Here is a 21,589-nt window from a genome sequence, read left to right as displayed (position 1 = left end):
CCTATTTAACCGGGCTTTCTTGTCATTTCCCCGCTGGCTATCAAGGTTATCAGAGTGTTTTGTTACCTCGGCTTCTGGCTTCAGTAATCTTCAGGACAAGCTAAGTTTTTGATTTTCTTGTTCCACGTTTTGCTTTATTTTTGTCTTGTCCAGCTTGCATGTAATTGTTTCTTTGCTGCTGGTTGCTCTAGTGGGCTGTAATTGCTCCTCATGTTCCATGAGTTGGAACATGAGTTCAAGTAATTACAGGATGGTTTTTTGAAGGGTTTTTTGCTGACCGCGCAGTTTACTTTTGTATCCTCTGCTATCTAGTTTTAGCGGGCCTCATTTTGCTGAATCTGTTTTCATACTGTGTATGTGCCTTCCTCTCATTTCACCGTCATTATATGTGGGGGGCTGCTATTTCTTTGGGGTATTTCTCTGGAGGCAAGAGAGGTCTGTGTTTCTTCTAATAGGGGAAGTTAGATCTTCGGCTGGTGCGAGACGTCTAGGATCAACGTAGGCACGTTCCCCGGCTATTGTTATTTGTGTGTTCAGGTTTAGGGTCGCGGTCAGCTCAGGTTCCATCACCCTAGAGCTCGTTGGTGCTTGTCCTTTTGTGATTCCCTGCCATTGGAATCATGACACGAACCTCCGACTCCGACCGTTTCCATGACACCGACACCGACTCCACCAAAATGGGCTCCGACTCCACAATTTCCATGACACCAACTCCACCAAAATGGGCTCCGACTCCACAGCCCTTCTCTTTGTGAGAACGGATTTAATATAACCAGTATTTTAATCATTAAATTCCCTACACTTGCGATGCTTAAGAGTCCAGTGGGTGGTCAAATATGGCTGTAAATCACTATTTAGGACCGCCCACTGGACTCCCAATCACAGAAGCACCAGAGAGTTAATGAATAAAACACAAGTTATACTGCCCCTGTTCTCAGTATCAGGCGTCTGCGCTCCTCCTGCTCCGTACCACGCTGTTCACAGATGGATGCACAATGCGACCAGTTACTTTTATCATATTATGATGTCTCTTTATAGGAGTCAGAGAATTGTTTTTGCAGTGGTTGAAAGGCCACCTGTGACCATTTTTTTTTCTTCTTGATAACGATGTGTTTAGTCTGCGTTAAAGTAATCCCATGGTTTTACCGTCACCCTATGTGACCCCGAAACCCAAGTATTAAGCACTTGCATCATTCTCCATCGTTAATAATCGGCCAGAACTGCGCAGGTTGGAAATTTTCCTGCTTTTATTGTAAAAACGCATCTTTAATGTGTCCTCGTTTCATGTAAAATGCACCAAAAAAAGTCCAAGTTTAGGAAGTGTGTGTGTATGTATATACAGTACATATATATGTGTGTGTATATATATATATATATATATATATATATATATATATATAATGTGTATGTATGTATGGGTGTGTGTATATACGGTACATATATATGTGTGTGTGTATATAATATATATGTATATGTGTGTGTGTGTGTATGTACAGTATATGTAAGTATGTGCGTGTATGTGTATACATATGTATGTGTGTGCGTTATATGTATGTGTGTTGTGAGGCAGTCCCCAGTCTCACATGTGTGGGTCACTGTACGTTCCCCCCAGGATGCGCACGGAGACATATTGAGACCGCGGGAGTGCATTGTAGTCACAGGCGTAGCTATGATTGCAATGAAGAATAAAAGTGAGTATAAGTCTTGGACAGGCTATTTGTCCAGGGCAGATTTAAGAAAATCTGCTGGGCTTTTATTTTTTAAACTGCCTACAGGATGATAGTGAGGCAGTCTGTTTCCTTCCTAGCCAGGTTTTCCAATCCACAGGTTGCTTGCAAAAACCCTTGAAGCAGAGGGTTGGGTGTGTCAGTGTCAGTTTGGTTTTTGCAAGAGTGCAGAGCAGAAGGCTCTGCAGAGCTCCACCTGTGTGAGGCAACACAGGCAAGCGTAGCTAAACAGCCGAGGGAGCTGAAAAGCCTGGCACCCTAAGCATACACAGCGGTGCAGTTGCCCACGGTAACATGTCTCGGAGGTGGACTGGTGTGTTTATTGGCTGCAGTCTGGAGGATATGGTTCCTGGCTGCGATCCGGACGTATGTGTGTGTACATACAGTCTATCTCTATATCTATCTATCTATCTATCTATCTATCTATCTATCTATCTATCTATCTATGTATCAAACTAAAATAGAAACTCATATATTATATAGAGTCATTACAAACAGAGTGTTTATTTCTGTTAATGTTGATGATTATGGCTTACAGCCACTAAAAACCAAGATTCAAATAAACTTATATAATTTATACAATGTGATTTTCTGGATTTTATTTTTTATATTCTATCTGTCAATGTTAAAATTAACCTACCGTTAAAATTATAGACTGTTCACGTCTTTGTCAGTGGGCAAACTTAGAAAATCAAGGGATCAAATACTTATTTCCCCCACTGTATCTCTTAATGTTAAAATTAACCTACCCTTAACCCCTCTGTGACCTTAGACGTACTATCCCGTCCAGGTGCCCTGGGCCTATCTGACCCTGGACGGGATAGTACGTCATAGCGATCGGCAGCGCTCACGGGGGGAGCGCCGCCGATCGCGGCCGGGTGTCAGCTGCTTATCGCAGCTGACATCCGGCACTATGTGCCAGGGTCGGTCACGGACCGCCCCCGGCACATTAACCCCCGGCACACCGCGATCAAAGATGATCGCGATGTGCCGGCGGTGCAGGGAAGCACCGCGCAGGGAGGGGGCTCCCTGCGGGCTTCCCTGAGCGGGGCTGCGGGGGGCAGCAACGCGATGTGATCGCATTGCTGCGAGGGTCTTACCTCCCTCCCTCCCTGCTCCAGGCCTGGATCCAAGATGGCCACGGATCCGGGTCCTGCAGGGAGGGAGGTGGCTTCACAGAGCCTGCTCAGAGCAGGCACTGTGAAGGCTGTACTGCTCTAAGTGAGATCAGTGATCTGACAGAGTGCTATGCAAACTGTCAGATCACTGATCTGTGATGTCCCCCCTGGGACAAAGTAAAAAAGTAAAAAAATTTTTTCCAAATGTGTAAAAAAAAAAATAAAAAAAAATATTCCTAAATAATGAAAAAAAAAAAAATATTATTCCCATAAATACATTTCTTCATCTAAATAAAAAAAACAAAACAATAAAAGTACACATATTTAATATCGCCGTGTCCGTAACGACCCGACCTATAAAACTGGCCCACTAGTTAACCCCTTCAGTAAACACCGTAAGAAAAAAAAAAAAAAAAACGAGGCAAAAAACAACGCTTTATTATCATACCGCCGAACAAAAAGTGGAATAACACGCGATCAAAAAGACAGATATAAATAACCATGATACCGCTGAAAACGTCATCTTGTCCCGCAAAAAACGAACCGCCATACAGCATCATCAGCAAAAAAATTAAAAAGTTATAGTCCTGAGAATAAAGCGATGCAAAAATAATTATTTTTTCTGTAAAATAATTTTTATCGTATAAAAGCGCCAAAACATAAAAAAATGATATAAATGAGGTGTCGCTGTAATCGTACTGACCCAAAGAATAAAACTGCTTCATCAATTTTACCAAACGCGGAACGGTATAAACGCCTCCCCCAAAAGAAATTAATGAATAGCTGGTTTTTGGTCATTCTTCCTCACAAAAATCGGAATAAAAAGCGATAAAAAAATGTCACGTGCCCGAAAATGTTACCAATAAAAACGTCAACTCGTCCCGCAAAAAACAAGACCTCACATGACTGTGGACCAAAATATGGAAAAATTATAGCTCTCAAAATTTGGTAACGCAAAAAATATTTTTTGCAATAAAAAGCGTCTTTCAGTGTGTGACGGCTGCCAGTCATAAAAATCCGCTAAAAAACTCGCTATAAAAGTAAATCAAACCCCCCTTCATCAGCCCCTTAGTTAGAGAAAAATTAAAAAAATGTATTTATTTCCATTTTCCCATTAGGGTTAGGGTTAGGATTAGGGCTAGGGTTAGGGCTAGGGTTAGGGCTAGGGTTAGGGCTAGGGTTAGGGCTAGGGTTAGGGCCTGGGTTAGGATTAGGGTTAGGGTTAGGGCTAGGGTTAGGGCTAGGGTTAGGATTAGGGCTAGGGTTAGGGCTAGGGCTAGGGTTAGGGCTAGGGCTAGGGCTAGGGTTAGGGCTAGGATTAGGGCTAGGGTTAGGGCTAGAGTTAGGGCCTGGGTTAGGATTAGGGTTAGGGTTAGGGCTAGGGTTAGGGCTAGGGTTAGGATTAGGGCTAGGGTTAGGGCTAGGGCTAGGGTTAGGGCTAGGGTTAGGGTTGGGGCTACAGTTAGGGTTGGGGCTAAAGTTAGGGTTAGGGTTTAGATTACATTTACAGTTGGGAATAGGGTTGGGGTTAGGGGTGTGTCAGGGTTAGAGGTGTGGTTAGTGTTACCGTTGGGATTAGGGTTAGGGGTGTGTTTGGATTAGGGTTTCAGTTATAATTGGGGGTTTTCCACTGTTTAGGCACATCAGGGGCTCTCCAAACACGACATGGCGTCCGATCTCAATTCCAACCAATTCTGCGTTGAAAAAGTAAAAAAGTGCTCCTTCCCTTCCGAGCTCTCCCGTGTGCCCAAACAGGGGTTTACCCCAACAAATGGGGTATCAGCGTACTCAGAACAAATAGGACAACAACTTTTGGGGTCCAATTTCTCCTGTTACCCTTGGGAAAATACAAAACTGGGGGCTAAAAAATAATTTTTGTGGGAAAACAAAAAGATTTTTTATTTTCACGGCTCTGCGTTATAAACTGTAGTGAAACACTTGGGGGTTCAAAGTTCTCACAACACATCTAGATAAGTTCATTGAGGGGTCTAGTTTCCAATATGGGGTCACTTGTGGGGGGTTTCTACTGTTTAGGTGCATTAGGGGCTCTGCAAACGCAATGTGACGCCTGCAGACCAATCCATCTAAGTCTGCATTCCAAATGATGCTCCTTCCCTTCCGAGCCCTCCCATGCGCCCAAACGGTGGTTCCCCCCCACATATCGGGTATCCGCGTACTCAGGACAAATTGGACAACAACATTTAGGGTCCAATTTCTCCTGCTACCCTTGGAAAAATACAAAACTGGGGGCTAAAATATAATTTTTGTGGAAAAAAAATATTTTTTATTTGCACGGCTCTGCGTTATAAACTGTAGTGAAATACTTGGGGGTTCAAAGCTCTCACAACACATCTAGATGAGTTCCTTAGGGGGTCTACTTTCCAAATTGGTGTCACTTGTGGGGGGTTTCTACTGTTTAGGTACATTAGGGGCTCTGCAAACGCAATGTGACGCCTGCAGACCAATCCATCTAAGTCTGCATTCCAAATGGAGCTCTTTCCCTTCCGAGCCCTCCCATGCGCCCAAACGGTGGTTCCCCCCCACATATGGGGTATCAGCGTACTCAGGACAAATTGGACAACAACTTTTAGGGTCCAATTTCTCCTGTTACCCTAGGGAAAATACAAAACTGGGGGCTAAAAAATAATTTTTGTGGGAAAAAAAATTTGTTTTTTTTTTATGGCTCTGCATTATAAACTTCTGTGAAGCACTTGGTGGGTCAAAGTGCTCACCACACATCCAGATAAGTTCCTTAGGGGGTCTACTTTCCAAAATGGTGTCACTTGTGGGGGGTTTCAATGTTTAGGCACATCAGTGGCTCCCCAAATGCAACATGGCGTCCCATCTCAATTCCTGTCAATTTTGGCATGAAAAGTCAAACGGTGCTCCTTCCCTTCCGAGCTCTACCATGTGCCCAAACAGTGGTTTACCGCCACATATGGGGTATCAGTGTACTCAGGACAAATTGGACAACAACTTATGGGGTCCAATTTCTTCTCTTACCCTTCGGAAAATAAAAAATTGGGGGCGAAAAGATAATTTTTGTGAAAAAATATGATTTTTTATTTTTACGGTTCTGCATTATAAACTTCTGTGAAGCACTTGGTGGGTCAAAGTGCTCACCACACCTCTAGATAAGTTCCTTAGGGGGTCTACTTTCCAAAATGGTGTCACTTTTTTTTGGAAGTGCATTTGAACAGCAAGGTTGATTGCTGTTGAGGGAAACTAGAGAAAAAAAAAAAATCTATAAATCTTCAGCAGAGCGAGTGTGAGCGAGCTGAGTGTAGCCTGAGTGTAAGTGTGGACGGCGGTAAGTGTGACTTGTGATTCAGTGACTTTGGAGTCAGGGAGTTTCCAAGGGAGGAATTACTGAATTGCTGTCTGATTTGTATTACTACTTTGTATTTATTTATTTACTTATTTTTATTATTATTTAACTTTTGTGTCTGGTACAATCCCCATTAGGAAATGTGCTCCACGATTGTTAATGCCATCCAGTGCACATCTTGCCACATGTATGCAGTCCTTGAGCAGCCGATCGAGGGTGCATACTGCTGTGCGAGATGTGAGCACGTTGTGCATTTGGAAACCCAGATTCTGACTCTAAATGTGCAGCTGGCAACACTGAGATCCATAGACAATATGGAGAGGAGTCTTCTGCTCACGGAGCAGCCGCTCAATGGGACAGATGAGGGGGGTGATGGTGGGATGAAGCTGCAGGACAATGAAGTAGCAAGCTGGGTGACAGTTAGGAAGCGGGGTAGAGGGAAGAGTGCCAGGGAGGCTAGTCCTGACCTGGCACACCCCAATAAGTTTGCTAAGTTGGCAGATGAGGGGGGTGCCAGTATAGGGGTAGCACTGCTGCAGCCAGGCATGTCCTCTGAAAGCCGGAGGAGTGTCTGCTCCAGTAAGGAGGGAAATAGGAGAGCAGGGCAGGCCAGACAGGTGCTGGTAGTGGGCGACTCAATTATTAGGGGAACAGATAGGGCAATCTGTCACAAAGACAGGGATCGTCGAACGGTGTGCTGCCTACCTGGCGCTCGAGTCCGACACATCGCTGATCGGGTGGACAGATTATTGGGAGGGGCTGGTGAGGACCCAGCGGTCATGGTGCACATTGGCACTAATGACAAAGTTAGAGGTAGGTGGAAGGTCCTTAAAAATGATTCCAGGGAATTAGACTGCAAGCTGAAAGCAAGGACCTCCAACGTGGTATTTTCCGAAATACTGCCGGTACCACGTGCCACGCCAGAGAGGCAACGGGAGATTAGGGAGGTTAATAAGTGGCTCAAGAATTGGTGTAGGAAAGAGGGGTTTGGGTTCCTGCAGAACTGGGCCGACTTCTCAGTTGGCTACAGGCTCTACGCTAGGGACGGGCTGCACCTCAATGGGGAGGGTGCAGCTGTGCTGGGGGAGAGAATGGCTAGAAGGTTGGAGGAGTGTTTAAACTAGGGATTGGGGGGGAGGGTATTCATTTTATAGGAGGGGAAGATAGTGCAGACAGAGACCTGGGCACAAATAAGGAAGTTGGGGGTGGCGGTGGCATGGGGGGAGGGGTCAGAACAGTTAATAATTTAAGAAATAGAAGTACAGAGAGGAACATAAAGTGCATGTATACTAATGCCAGAAGCCTCACCAACAAAATGGACGAATTAGAACTAATGTTGTTGGAGCATAATTATGACATGGTGGGGATATCTGAAACGTGGCTGGATGAGAGCCATGACTGGGCTGTTAACTTGCAGGGCTATAGCCTGTTCAGAAATGACCATACAGATAAGCGAGGGGGAGGGGTGTGTCTATATGTAAAATCATCCTTAAAACCCATCCTGCGCGATAATATAGGTGAATTTAATGAAAATGTAGAATCCCTGTGGGTGGAGATAAGGGGAGGGGGAAAAAATAATAAATTACTGATAGGGGTTTGTTATAAATCTCCAAAAGTAATGGAAGCAATGGAGAATATCCTCGTAAAGCAAATAGATGAAGCTGCGACTCAAGGAGAAGTCATTATTATGGGGGACTTCAACTACCCTGAAATAGATTGGGGAACAGAAACCTGCAGTTCCAGCAAAGGTAATCGGTTTTTGACAATTATGAGAGACAATTACCTTTCACAACTGGTTCAGGACCCAACAAGAAGGGGGGCACTGCTAGACCTAATATTAACCAACAGGCCAGACCGCATATCAAATATAAGGGTTGGGGGTCACTTGGGAAATAGTGATCACAAAATAATAAGTTTTCATGTATCCTTTAAAAAGATGTGTTGTAGAGGGGTTACAAGGACACTAAACTTCAGGAGGGCAAATTTCCAACGGATGAGAGAGGATCTTGGTGCAATTAACTGGGACGATATCCTGAGACATAAAAATACACAAAGAAAATGGGAGACGTTTATTAGCATCCTGGATAGGACCTGTGCACAGTATATACCGTATGGAAATAAACATACTAGAAATAGGAGGAAACCAATATGGCTAAATAGAGCTGTAAGGGGCGCAATAAGTGACAAAAGGAAAGCATTTAGAGAATTAAAGGAAGTAGGTAGTGAGGAGGCATTAAATAAATACAAAAAATTAAATAAATTCTGTAAAAAGCAAATCAAGGCAGCAAAGATTGAGACAGAGAGACTCATTGCCAGAGAGAGTAAAAATAATCCTAAAATATTCTTTAACTACATAAATAGTAAGAAACTAAAAAATGATAGTGTTGGCCCCCTTAAAATAGTCTGGGTGAAATGGTGGATGAGGAGGAAAAAGCCAATATGCTAAATGACTTTTTTTCATCAGTATTTACACAAGAAAATCCCATGGCAGACAAAATGTCTAGTGATAAAAATTCCCAATTAAATGTCACCTGCTTAACCCAGCAGGAAGTGCGGCGGCGTCTAAACATCACTAAAATTGACAAATCTCCGGGCCCGGATGGGATACACCCTCGAGTACTGCAGGAATTAAGTACAGTCATTGATAGACCATTATTTTTAATCTTTAAAGACTCCATAATAACAGGGTCTGTGCCGCAGGACTGGCGTATAGCAAATGTGGTGCCAATATTCAAAAAGGGAACAAAAACTGAACTCGGAAACTATAGGCCAGTAAGCTTAACCTCTACTGTGGGTAAAATCCTGGAGGGCATTCTAAGGGATGCTATACTGGAGTATCTGAAGAGGAATAACCTCATGACCCAGTATCAGCACGGGTTTACTAGGGACCGTTCATGTCAGACTAATTTGATCAGTTTCTATGAAGAGGTAAGTTCCGGATTGGACCAAGGGAACCCAGTGGATGTAGTGTATATGGACTTTTCTAAAGCTTTTGATACGGTGCCACACAAAAGGTTGATACATAAAATGAGAATAATGGGGATAGGGGAAAATATGTGCAAGTGGGTTGAGAGCTGGCTCAGGGATAGGAAACAAAGGGTGGTTATTAATGGAGCACACTCGGACTGGGTAGCGGTTAGCAGTGGGGTACCACAGGGGTCAGTATTGGGCCCTCTACTTTTTAACATATTTATTAATGACCTTGTAGGGGGCATTCAGAGTAGAATTTCAATATTTGCAGATGACACTAAACTCTGCAGGGTAATCAATACAGAGGAGGACAATTTTATATTACAGGATGATTTATGTAAACTAGAAGCTTGGGCTGATAAATGGCAAATGAGCTTTAATGGGGATAAATGTAAGGTCATGCACTTGGGTAGAAGTAATAAGATGTATAATTATGTGCTTAATTCTAAAACTCTGGGCAAAACCGTCAATGAAAAAGACCTGGGTGTATGGGTGGATGACAAACTCACATTTACTGGCCAGTGTCAGGCAGCTGCTACAAAGGCAAATAAAATAATGGGATGCAGTAAAAGAGGGATAGATGCTCATGGGGAGAACATAATTTTACCTCTATACAAGTCACTAGTTCGACCACACTTAGAATACTGTGCACAGTTCTGGTCTCCGGTGTATAAGAAAGACATAGCTGAACTGGAGCGGGTGCAGAGAAGAGCGACCAAGGTTATTAGAGGACTGGGGGGTCTGCAATACCAAGATAGGTTATTACACTTGGGGCTATTTAGTTTGGAAAAACGAAGACTAAGGGGTGATCTTATTTTAATGTATAAATATATGAGGGGAACGTACAAAGACCTTTCTGATGATATTTTTAATCATAGACCTGAAACAGGGACAAGGGGGCATCCTCTGCGGTTGGAGGAAAAAAGGTTTAAGCATAATAACAGACGCGGATTCTTTACTGTAAGAGCAGTGAGACTATGGAACTCTCTGCCGTATGATGTTGTAATGAGTGATTCATTACTTAAATTTAAGAGGGGACTGGATACCTTTCTGGAAAAGTATAATGTTACAGGGTATATACACTAGATTCCTTGATAGGGCGTTGATCCAGGGAACTAGTCTGATTGCCGTATGTGGAGTCGGGAAGGAATTTTTTTCCCCAATGTGGAGCTTACTCTTTGCCACATGGGTTTTTTTTGCCTTCCTCTGGATCAACATGTTAGGGCATGTTAGGTTAGGCTATGGGTTGAACTAGATGGACATATAGTCTTCCTTCAACCTTAATAACTATGTAACTATGTAACTTGTGGGGGGTTTCAATGTTTAGGCACATCAGTGGCTCTCCAAACGCAACATGGCGTCCCATCTCAATTCCTGTCAATTTTGCATTGAAAAGTCAAATTGCCCTCCTTCGCTTCCAAGCTCTGTCATGCGCCCAAACAGTGGTTTACCCCCACATATGGGGTATCGGCGTACTCAGGACAAATTGTACAACAACTTTTGGGGTCCATTTTCTCCTGTTACCCTTGGTAAAATAAAACAAATTGGAGCTGAAGTAAATTTTTTTGTGAAAAAAAAGTTAAATGTTCATTTTTATTTAAACATTCCAAAAATTCCTATTAAACACCTGAAGGGTTAATAAACTTCTTGAATGTGGTTTTGAGCACCTTGAGGCGTGCAGTTTTTAGAATGGTGTCACACTTGGTTATTTTCTATCATATAGACCCCTCAAAATGACTTCAAATGAGATGTGGTCCCTAAAAAAAAAATGGTGTTGTAAAAATGAGAAATTGCTGGTCAACTTTTAACCCTTATAACTCCCTAACAAAAAAAATTTTGGTTCCAAAATTATGCTGATGTAAAGTAGACATGTGGGAAATGTTACTTATTAAGTATTTTGTGTGACATATCTCTGTGATTTAATTGCATAAAAATTCAAAGTTTGAAAATTGCGAAATTTTCAAAATTTTCGCCAAATTTCCGTTTTTTTCACAAATAATCACAGGTACTATCAAAGAAATTTTACCACTGTCATGAAGTACAATATGTCACGAGAAAACAATGTCAGAATCACCAGGATCCGTTGAAGCGTTCCAGAGTTATAACCTCATAAAGGGACAGTGGTCAGAATTTTAAAAAGTGGCCTGGTCATTGACGTGCAAACCACCCTTGGGGGTAAAGGGGTTAAAGTCATAGTGTAAACCGTCTTAGCCCGCACTCATTACTAACATCTTGGGCGCCTCCTGTGATTACTAAGCCTTTGCGTCATAATGATATTGCTCCATGATGTCATGGGCGCCCGGTAATCGCAAGAGGTGCTCAGGATTTCGGCCAAGATAGTTTGCGCTACCCCGCTCTGGCTTCTACGGACAACCAATGTGGATGCCCCTTATCTTCAGCAGTAGAGATGACACTGTTGTTACATGGTATCAATGGTAGCAGTGTAATGCCGATTTCCCCCTGCGGAGGCAGTGCAGAAAAACTGAACACTTATCAGAATATATCCCCAAAGATTACAGATAATTGCCGGTGGTCCGAGGGATTGTCCAAAGTGTAGAAATGACCAAAATGACCCTGTGCCCAGGTGTACCTGTCGACCCTTCCGATGATCTGGTGATTGACATCTTCTTATTTCTTTGTGCTTGTGTTACTTACGAGGCATATATCTCGATGTTAGTATTTGCCAGCATACCATGTGTTAATATATGTCCCCGGTAGGTTCCAGTAGTGCAGTATGGTTTCCGCGCACATTATTCCGCCATCGTGCGCTGACCTACTTCTAACTTTCATGTTACATTTTCTATCACTCACAAGTTTCGGGGGAGAAAAGCCTAATCCAGATTAGTTTGTCAGGTTTGAAGTCATGTCTGCTCATTCTCCGGCGCATTAATTGGGATTCATGCCGTCTAAATGCCGTGTGCCGCGCGAATGTGCGAGGGGAGCGTCTTCTGCATTACTGGATTCACAGGTGGAAAAATGTCAGCAAATATAGACACGAGAAGTCATCAATGGTCGTCCGTGGGTCTGTAACCCCTGGGATCTATAAAGTGCGTGTGGTCCCCCGTGAGGACGGATAGGAGGCCACTAGTGGAGGAGAATCCGTGCCAAATCCACAATGTTGATCCTGTCGGTTAAACAAATTAATCTACATAATACATGGCTCATACATAGGTAGAGGAGACCGAGCCCATAGGTCACATTATCGAAGGCAGAAAACACCAAAGACGCCATTTTTCTTTATTTATGGAGCAATGTTATGAGTTAAAGGGGTTGTCCATTGATGGCTTGCTGATCGACAGATCGGGACGTTTTATTGGATGCACAATCACTACTCGATTCATTCTCTATGGGGCTACCGGAAATTGCCAAGAGCAGCACTCGCACTCGGCATCCCCATAAGGAATGAGTGGAGCGGCGGTGGAGTGTGTGCACTGTTGCTCCATTCTAATAGATAAACATTCCCTATTCTGCCCTTCGGTTCCGGTCCCAGCAGTCGGACCACCACCGATCAATAAGTTATCACATATTCCGAGGTTAGGCAATAACTTTTTTACACTGGATATCCCCTTTAAATCTTATATTGAGTGACTGCTTTTGCCAATCAATGATGTGTAGTTTACAGTGCTCTTATGTCAGTCATGGACGGACCTGAGGGGGAGGAGGAGATTGAGTAGATATTAGTAAACTAAATCTGGTTGGCACATAGAGTAACTCAAGGTCTCACATGGGGTAACTCAAGGTCTCACATGGGGTAACTCAAGGTCTCACATGGGGTAACTCAAGGTCTCACATGGGGTAACTCAAGGTCTCGCGTGGAGTAACTCAAGGTCTCACATGGAGTAACTCAAGGTTTTACATGGAGTAACTCAAGGTCTCACATGGGGTAACTCAAGGTCTCACATGGGGTAACTCAAGGTCTCACATGGGGTAACTCAAGGTCTCACATGGGGTAACTCAAGGTCTCGCGTGGAGTAACTCAAGGTCTCACATGGAGTAACTCAAGGTTTCACATGGAGTAACTCAAGGTCTCACATGGGGTAACTCAAGGTCTCACATGGGGTAACTCAAGGTCTCACATGGGGTAACTCAAGGTCTCACATGGGGTAACTCAAGGTCTCGCGTGGAGTAACTCAAGGTCTCACATGGAGTAACTCAAGGTTTCACATGGGGTAACTCAAGGTTTCACATGGAGTAACTCAAGGTTTCACATGGGGTAACTCAAGGTCTCACATGGAGTAACTCAAGGTCTCACATGGGGTAACGCAAGGTCTCACATGGGGTAACTCAAGGTCTCACATGGGGTAACTCAAGGTCTCACATGGGGTAACTCAAGGTCTCACATGGAGTAACTCAAGGTCCCACATGGGGTAATTGAAGGTCCCATAGAGAGTAACTGAAGGTCGAACATGGAGTAACTCAAGGTCCCACATGGAGCAACTCAAGGTACCACATGAAGTAACTCAAGGTATCACATGGGGTAACTCAAGGTATCACATGGGGTAACTCAAGGTATCACATGGGGTAACTCAAGGTCTCACATGGAGTAATTCAAGGTATCTCATGGGGTAACTTAAGGTCCCACATGGAGTAACTGAAGGTCCCGCATGGGGTAACTCAAGGTATCACATGGGGTAACTGAAGGTCTCACATGGGGTAACTGAAGGTCTCACATGGGTAACTCAAGGTATCACATGGGGTAACTCAAGGTCCCACATGGGGTAACTCAAGGTCTCACATGGGGTTACTCAAGGTCTCACATGGGGTAACTTAAGGTATCACATGGAGTAACTCAAGGTATCTCATGGGGTAACTGAAGGTCCCACATGGAGTAACTGAAGGTCCCACTTAGAGTAACTGAAGGTCCCACATGGAGTAACTGAAGGTCCCACTTGGAGTAACTGAAGGTCCCACATGGGGCAACTCAAAGTCATCCTACACACTAAATGAAAATGAGCCAGACTTGCAGATCAGTTGACCACCTAGTTCATTTGTCAGTACCATGATGCCAGATGTTGAGGAAAAGAAGGGTTTGGTCGTATTGAGTTCCAACATGCCCGAGCCTTTTGATTTAGCAGGAGAAGTGACCTGCAGCGTTTAACTTCCTCCTTGTGAGAACAGATGCTCTGTGTACAAGTGTATGGGGTGGAAGAATAGGAGGACAAGCTATCAGCTAAAGGAACGGTCGGATCATGACAACTTCAGATGTATGGCCACCATTAGGGTTGAGTGAAACGGATCGTTCATTTTCAAAAGTCGCCGACTTTTGGCAAAGTCGGGTTTCATGAAACCCGACCCGATCCCTGTGTGGGGTCGGCCATGCGGTACGCGACTTTCGCGCCAAAGTCGCGTTTCGTATGACGCGCTTGGCGCCATTTTTTTCAGCCAATGAAGGAGCGTGGGCAGAGTGATGACATAGGTCTTAGGGGCGTGAACGCCTATCGCCATGTTGTCGCTTGTGCGCTGTAGCGATTTGCAATGTGTAACACCAGCTTTTCAGTTCAGGGACGGACGGAGGAGAGAGAGAGAGAGAGAGAGAGAGAGAGAGAGAGAAGAAAAAAAAAAAAACATTCCCATTGACTTTGCATTGGGTTTCGTGTTTCGGTCGATCCTTGACTTTTCGCCATAATCGGCCGATTTCACTCGACTTGACTTTTGAGACAGTCGGGTTTCGCGAAACCCGACTCGACCCTAAAAAAGTCAAGGTCGCTTAACCCTAGCCACCATCAGTGTTCTGTCACGTTTTCACATGAATTATATGGATGTTGGATAATCTTGGTTTTTAGAGGAATTTTCCCATCTTGCCAAATTATCACCCATCCAGGTGACAACTTGGTAATTTTTGGGGGAATGGTAAACTGCTGGAATCGTCATCAGTTGTGAGGAAGGGGCAGAAAATACCAGATTAGATTAGCTCCATTCATTGTCTGCAGGACTGCAGGAGCACAGTGCTTGGCTTTCTCTGGCAGTGTCATAGACAGTAGATAGGGCAGTGGTGCACCTGCGTGACCACCACTTTACCCCAACAGGGCCATGTTCTCAAATTGGTATTCAGGTTCCCGACATACTTTTAAATGGATTGTCTTGGAGAACCCATCTAGGTAAAGGCATGTTCTTATGATTGATCTTCAGGAGCGCACAGCTCCTCCTCCCGATCCTGAAGATTGACTGTTCTGACCAACAGCAACGTTGCACCATTTGTTCCGAACTGTGCTCTCTTCAATGCATCTTTGCCTTCTTCCAAGAAGACACTGAAGCCGCCCTAATCCGATGAGCTTCAGAGCAGCACTATAGCATAAAGCTTGTAAGCGCTGTGCTCTTTGCCTAGGAACCGGCCACCTCAGATAAACCGCAGAGGTGGACGGTAACCTAGACAACAAGCATTAAACTATAGACATAAAAATCACTCCGTTTCTAAGAATGGAGAGAATTTTTAATAGCAAGTGAATTGCAAAGTTGCCAAAAAGTGATTGACGGACGCCTTAAACATCGGAGACACGAATGTCATTATTAGGGAACATCGGAAGTGGTAACTTTGTAGCCAAAGCTTTACTGGAAAATGCAATATATATAATGTACAGTGTGGATCACTTTTATCCCGCCGCATATTTTCCTTACAATAAATTGTATTTTTTTTCTTTTAGGAAAAAGTAGAGTATGCCTTCCTCATAATTTTTACAATTGAAACCTTTTTGAAGATCATCGCATATGGCCTAGTGATGCACCCCAACGCTTACGTAAGGAACGGCTGGAACTTGCTGGATTTTGTCATAGTCATTGTAGGGTAAGTGTGGATTTTATTTCATCAGTTGAATGTGAGTTTGCAGACCGTAATGGTAACACTGTGGTAATGGAAGTGACGAGTCAGATATCGTCCATCCCTTTAAGTGGGTTGGTCACTTTTGCAATTCACTAATTGGAATTGGCATGTGCCCGAAAATACAGTTTGGGGCGAAACGGCACAATCCAACTAGCACAATCTCAAGTAATAAAAGTGAATTGAGTCGCATAAAAATCCCACAGGTTGGACTCCTGACGACAGCTGCTGTAACTTTATTATCATCCCTCCAACCTGTGCATTCTTGTAACAAAATATATATATATATATATATATATATATATATATATATATATATATATTATTTTTTTTTTGTTAATTAAATGAGTCTAAAAATAATTTGTGCAATTAAAAATGTTTTATATCCATCAGAGAGCTCATTAAGATTAAATTGATGGACAGTTTGTAGCTCTGATATCTGTCTTTTCTGAGCTCCTCTCAACTGATTTATGACCACAGATCATGTTAAAGTTCAATGTGCGGTGACATAAAGAGCCTGTAAAAGCCAAAAGGTGAGAAATTTAGCATGAAAGCCAATTGCAAAAAGGATTTTTAGCACCAAATGCATGAATTTAAGTAAAAAAAAAAAAAAGAATCCCCACAAAGTGGTCAACCTTTTTAAGCTGCAGGTTTTAGTAAGGATGGGGGGACTGCATCTTATTTAATTTCTTTTTCCATCCTTTGCTTTTGTATATGTAATATATTTATTATTTTAGTATTGTAAGTTTAAAGGTAATCTGTCAGTAAGGTCAACCCCCCCCCCCCCCCAAAAAAAAAAAAAAGCTTATGTATGTATGCAAATTTTTGAAATGTAAATCCTCAAACACCTTTATTTCTTTTGTTTGTTGCTGCATTCCTGAGTTTTTCCATTCATATGCAAATCTGACAGTTTTGCTATTCTGAGAGTGGCATGATGTAGGGTCAGAGACCCTTACTCTAGGGATGTGTTACTTACAGGGCTGCATGTTGTAGCTTTGATAAAATCCTTGCTTTATCTGCTATAGATCTAGCAGTCCTGTGAACGCTGAGCTCTGTATAACCCTGCCCACGTCACTGATTGGCAGCTGTGTACACTGTGCATATGCAGAAAGCTGCCAATCAGTGGTGGAGGCGGGGTTATACAGAACAGGAGGACTAGTAGGCACATGACACTTAGGGTACCGTCACACAGTGGCATTTTGATCGCTACGACGGCACGATTCGTGACGTTCCAGCGATATACTTACGATCTCGCAGTGTCTGACACGCTCCTGCGATCAGGGACCCCGCTGAGAATCGTACGTCGTAGCAGATCGTTTGAAGCTTTCTTTCGTCGTCTAGTGTCCCGCTGTGGCGGCATGATCGCATGGTGTAACAAAGGTGTGCACGATATTGTATACGATGTGCGCATAGTAACCAACGGCTTCTACATCGCAAATACGTCGTGAAGTTATCGCTCCAGCGTCGTACATTGCAAAGTGTGACAGCAGTCTACGACGCTGGAGCGATATTGTTACGATGCTGGAGCGTCACGGATCGTGCCGTCGTAGCGACCAAAGTGCCACTGTGAGACGGTACCTTAAGTCTTGTAGTGATAATCTCTTCTGATAAAACACTGATTTTATTGAAACTGTAACAAGCAGCTTCATAAGTGACACATCACTGGAATGAGGGTCTCTGCCCCTACATAATGCTGCTCTCAGATTACACTGAAAAATTGTGCTGATGGATTTCTCTTAATCATTTCCTTATTTTTCTTCTATATTACATTGTATGCTTTTTTGTTACTCTTATACTCTGCTATTATTATACTTTTTATTGCTGCAGATTGTTTAGTGTAGCTTTGGAACAACTAAACTTTGGTACCAAAGAAGTGGAAGGAGGAACCCACTCGACTGGGAAATCTGGTGGTTTTGATGTGAAAGCTCTGAGAGCCTTTCGTGTGCTACGTCCCCTCCGATTAGTGTCCGGTGTGCCCAGTAAGTACATTTTTTTCATTGCTAACTTATGTTCTGGGATACCTTATTCCTGAAAATGGCCACATTAAAGAGGTGTCCACTACTTTTTCATTGATGACCTATCCTTAGGGTGGGTCATCAATGTCTGATCGGCTGGGGTCCAGCACCTGGCACCTCCGCCGATGCCGGAAATACTCACTTGCAGCGCTGCTCCGTCTTCTTGTAGTGGCCGCGGGCAGGGTACCGCCGTGCACATCCAACTGCTATTCAAATCAATAGGAGGCGGATGTGCAGTACCCCGCGGCAGCCACTACAAGTAGACGGAGCAGCGCCGCAAGTGAGTATTTCTGGCCGGTGGCCGCCGATAACAGCTGATAGGCAGCCACTGGCCGATCATATATTGATGACCTATCCTAATTAATGAAAAAGTAGTGGACACTGCTCATTCATTCCTCATGCACGCAAGCAAAATCGGACATTTTTAATCCGTGCTCTTGATCCAGTTCGCATCCATTTTTGATCCTTGTGTCCATTTTTGCCATCAATTTGACCTCTGAAAAAAATTACAAAAGTTTCCTACTCATTCCTAGTGTTTTTGATGACCTTTTTATCACATTTTTTTGTGCAGAAAAAAAATCACATTTTACAGTAGCCGTTAAGTGAATTAAATTTCCCAAATCTCCAAAATCTCATTCACATGGTGTTTTTTTTTTTTTATAAAAAACGCTCAGCATTTTCATTCTTCCAGCATTTTTACTGCAATTTTTTTCACTGATTTTGAGATCATAATGGCTTGGCCCAAAATGTACCCTGCGGCTTTCTGGCCACAGCCTCTGGTTTTTAATGAAGGAAAAAAATGCATCAGAAAAGCAACGTGTGAACATGCCCTAATGGTCTGCACCAGAATTGACATAAAGGGATTTTGATTCCCTGAAAGTTTTTAAAACTTTATCCACGTGTATTGAACTGATGTGGATTTTCAATGAAAAAAAGCTATGCTAAAAAATCACAGCAAAACTGCATCGTGCAAATCGTCCCAAACAGTAGAAGGATTTGCTCTTTCATCCCCCATCATTTTTGTAAATGCCAGGCTTGGTGTGACATCTAAATTTGATGTCTGGTTTAATTTGGCATTAAGAGAAGAGAGCGCTCCTGGGGTCATGCATGAAAATGCTGTAAATGGCAAACAGCAAATGGAAAAGAGCTATTGTGACACGATTATCGATCCATAAAAGTCTCTCCAATCTCTCCGTGTCGGTGCGTCCTTCTACTTAAGAATCGCGGAGCACGTCTTCTTTGTGGATTTATAGATTATATAGCTCCAGATTAGTAATCCAAGGGCCCATTCAGATGAGCATCATTTCACTCTTTTTTTTTTTTGCTTAGCTATAAGAGCACAGTCTGATGGCCGTATAGGACGAACGATGATTGTATCACAATACTCGGACTGGCCGACGGCTATCCTGACTCAATTTTGGCAGCATTTATTTCTATGCAGCTGTCACGCTTGGGTGAGGAGAGCCACCGGCCTGTCACGGGTATGTTAGAAGCCGCAGGCAGTCGTACTGCATCTAGCTGCAAAAAGTCTCTGTGCTTGGCTTTGCAGACACCTTCTTAACCCTTCTGACTCTTTTACCCACTGGCAACCTTTCTCCAGCTCTATTTGACACACCTGGACCTGGGTGTTTATAGACTCACAGCCTGCTGCTGGTAGTTAATTTCCATTTCCCCCTGTTGAGGCTTGGAGCTATAGCAGTCGGCTATCTTCCTCTTAGGTGTTGAGAAATCGTCTGTGTTACATCTGAGTCTACTCAAGATAAATGTACCTCTTGTTTGTCTACCCCAGTTGTCTTTAGTGGTAGTGGGGATCGACTAGCGTTACCCCGTCATTCCCTAAACAGGGCTTATCGCCAGGGTTAGGCAGGGATTAGATTCCTGCTCGGCGATAGGTGCAGAACCTATATAAGGACGTTTAGGGCAGACAGGGTGACTTTAGATGTGCCGAGGGGTCTCCACTCCCCCCTTCCCTAATGTTGAGCTCCCTTCCCCTCATCCCTTCGTGTTGCACTTAGTCTTTCCTACACTGTAAATGACACGGCCAGTCCAAGTATTTAGATGCGACCGTCGTCCATACTATACGGCCGTCTAACTGCACCCTAATTATTAGCTCTTGAGTCTTTGTGCTGGTACGTTTCCTGCAATTTTTGGTACTCCACAAAATACTTGTGAACCTGTAGAAGTTGCAGAGTTAGAAATTACAACCAGGCTTCCAAACCAGGGTGTGCACATAAAACCAGTGGTACCATTAGAATGTTCAATATAAATTATAAATCCATACTGTTTTACTGTTTTGTATATTTTTAGAGTCAAGCGTTTAGGTTAAAGAGGACCTTTCACCAAATTTTTCTTTTTTAACTGGACACACAATGTAATAGTGGATGTAGAGTAGAATAAAACTTTTTTCTTTTTCTTTATTTTGCCTGTCCGTTGCAGATATATTAGCATTCAAAGTCCTTAGCTCCTAATGAGTTCACTTTTTAAGTCAAAGTAATTTTATCAGACAGTTTTCAGTGGGGGGGCGTGTACTTCTTCTCCCTGTATGATGCTGACCAATCATAAGCAGAGTTGGCCCAGGATGGGGGACATATAATACATTACCATTCCTCTTTTTCTTCCTCTTCCAGGTTTACAGGTCGTCCTGAACTCCATTATTAAAGCCATGGTTCCCCTGCTGCACATCGCTCTTTTGGTTTTGTTTGTTATTATAATTTATGCTATTATTGGATTAGAGCTTTTTGTTGGGAAAATGCACAAATCCTGTTTTTTCCTCGGCACTGGTAAGTTAAAGAAACTTTAAAAAAAAACCTTTTAATAGCGATAAAAGTGATAATCTGAGCAATCTGGATATGATTTAGCAGCCAGAGGATCCTTAAAAGAAATGACCTACTGTTTAAATCAGGTTTTTATGTTCAATATCTTTTTTTGTAATTTTTTCATATATATTTTTTCATATTCTAGTCTGTATTAAAAAAAATGTTTGTGTCTTACATTTTTCATACTGACCACTGGAGCAATTTTTTACTCCCACTTCCTGTTCTTCAGGAAATGCACATGTACATTGGCAGCAATAGACTGACTCAGATCTTATCTTTATTATTGAAGCATCTAATGAGCGTGTGCAAATATTATTTTGAAGGGACTGCTAGCAAGGTTGTTCTTTTTTGTGAATGGTGGATCCGGTGTGATCAGCTGTGTATAGAAGTGTCGCCGATTATTATCATCCTGTCTGTGATGATAATGAGTCTGCTGAAAAGCCTTCTGTAAAAAAGCAAAAAAAAACAAAACAAGACAGGAAAGTATGAGTCTAAAATAGCTCCACTTGCAAGATTTCTATTTTTTCCAGTACAAATTAATTGTTTTATCTGAAATGCTGGGGTGTTTTAGGGAAGAAGCCATTCTTTGGAAAGCTGGCAGAGAACCATGTGTCTTGTTTGACTAGTATCGGAGGCCAGTTCGGTGGCTTCTCCTCACCCCACTTCCCTCGACTGAGAGGTCTCTCTCTATGTGTATTTATGTAGGGAAAGACCTGTCAATTAATGAGAACAGTGAGGATAAGTCCAAGGGGACTGCATTGTACTAATCAGCAGAGACACATACTCCCGTGGTTCGGGCAG

At 43.0% G+C, this 21,589-nt stretch overlaps 1 protein-coding gene across 15 annotated transcripts in view; it reads left to right on the top strand.

The window, feature by feature from the left end:
- CACNA1D (calcium voltage-gated channel subunit alpha1 D) overlaps positions 1-21,589 on the top strand; it is a 316,153-nt gene that overhangs the window by 129,050 nt on the left and 165,514 nt on the right. For all 15 annotated transcript variants that reach the window (XM_069736711.1, XM_069736708.1, XM_069736714.1 and 12 more), the window contains exons 4-6: positions 15,785-15,924; positions 17,785-17,936; positions 20,600-20,752. In XM_069736711.1, coding sequence (XP_069592812.1) covers positions 15,785-15,924; positions 17,785-17,936; positions 20,600-20,752 — 445 coding nt within the window. The remainder of the gene's footprint in view (positions 1-15,784; positions 15,925-17,784; positions 17,937-20,599; positions 20,753-21,589) is intronic.

The sequence above is a fragment of the Ranitomeya imitator genome, chromosome 8, assembly GCF_032444005.1.
Source record: "Ranitomeya imitator isolate aRanImi1 chromosome 8, aRanImi1.pri, whole genome shotgun sequence".
Taxonomy (NCBI): Eukaryota; Metazoa; Chordata; class Amphibia; order Anura; family Dendrobatidae; genus Ranitomeya; species Ranitomeya imitator.
The sequence above is the reverse complement of the archived record's forward strand: the minus strand, read 5'-3'. Positions and strand labels throughout refer to the sequence as shown.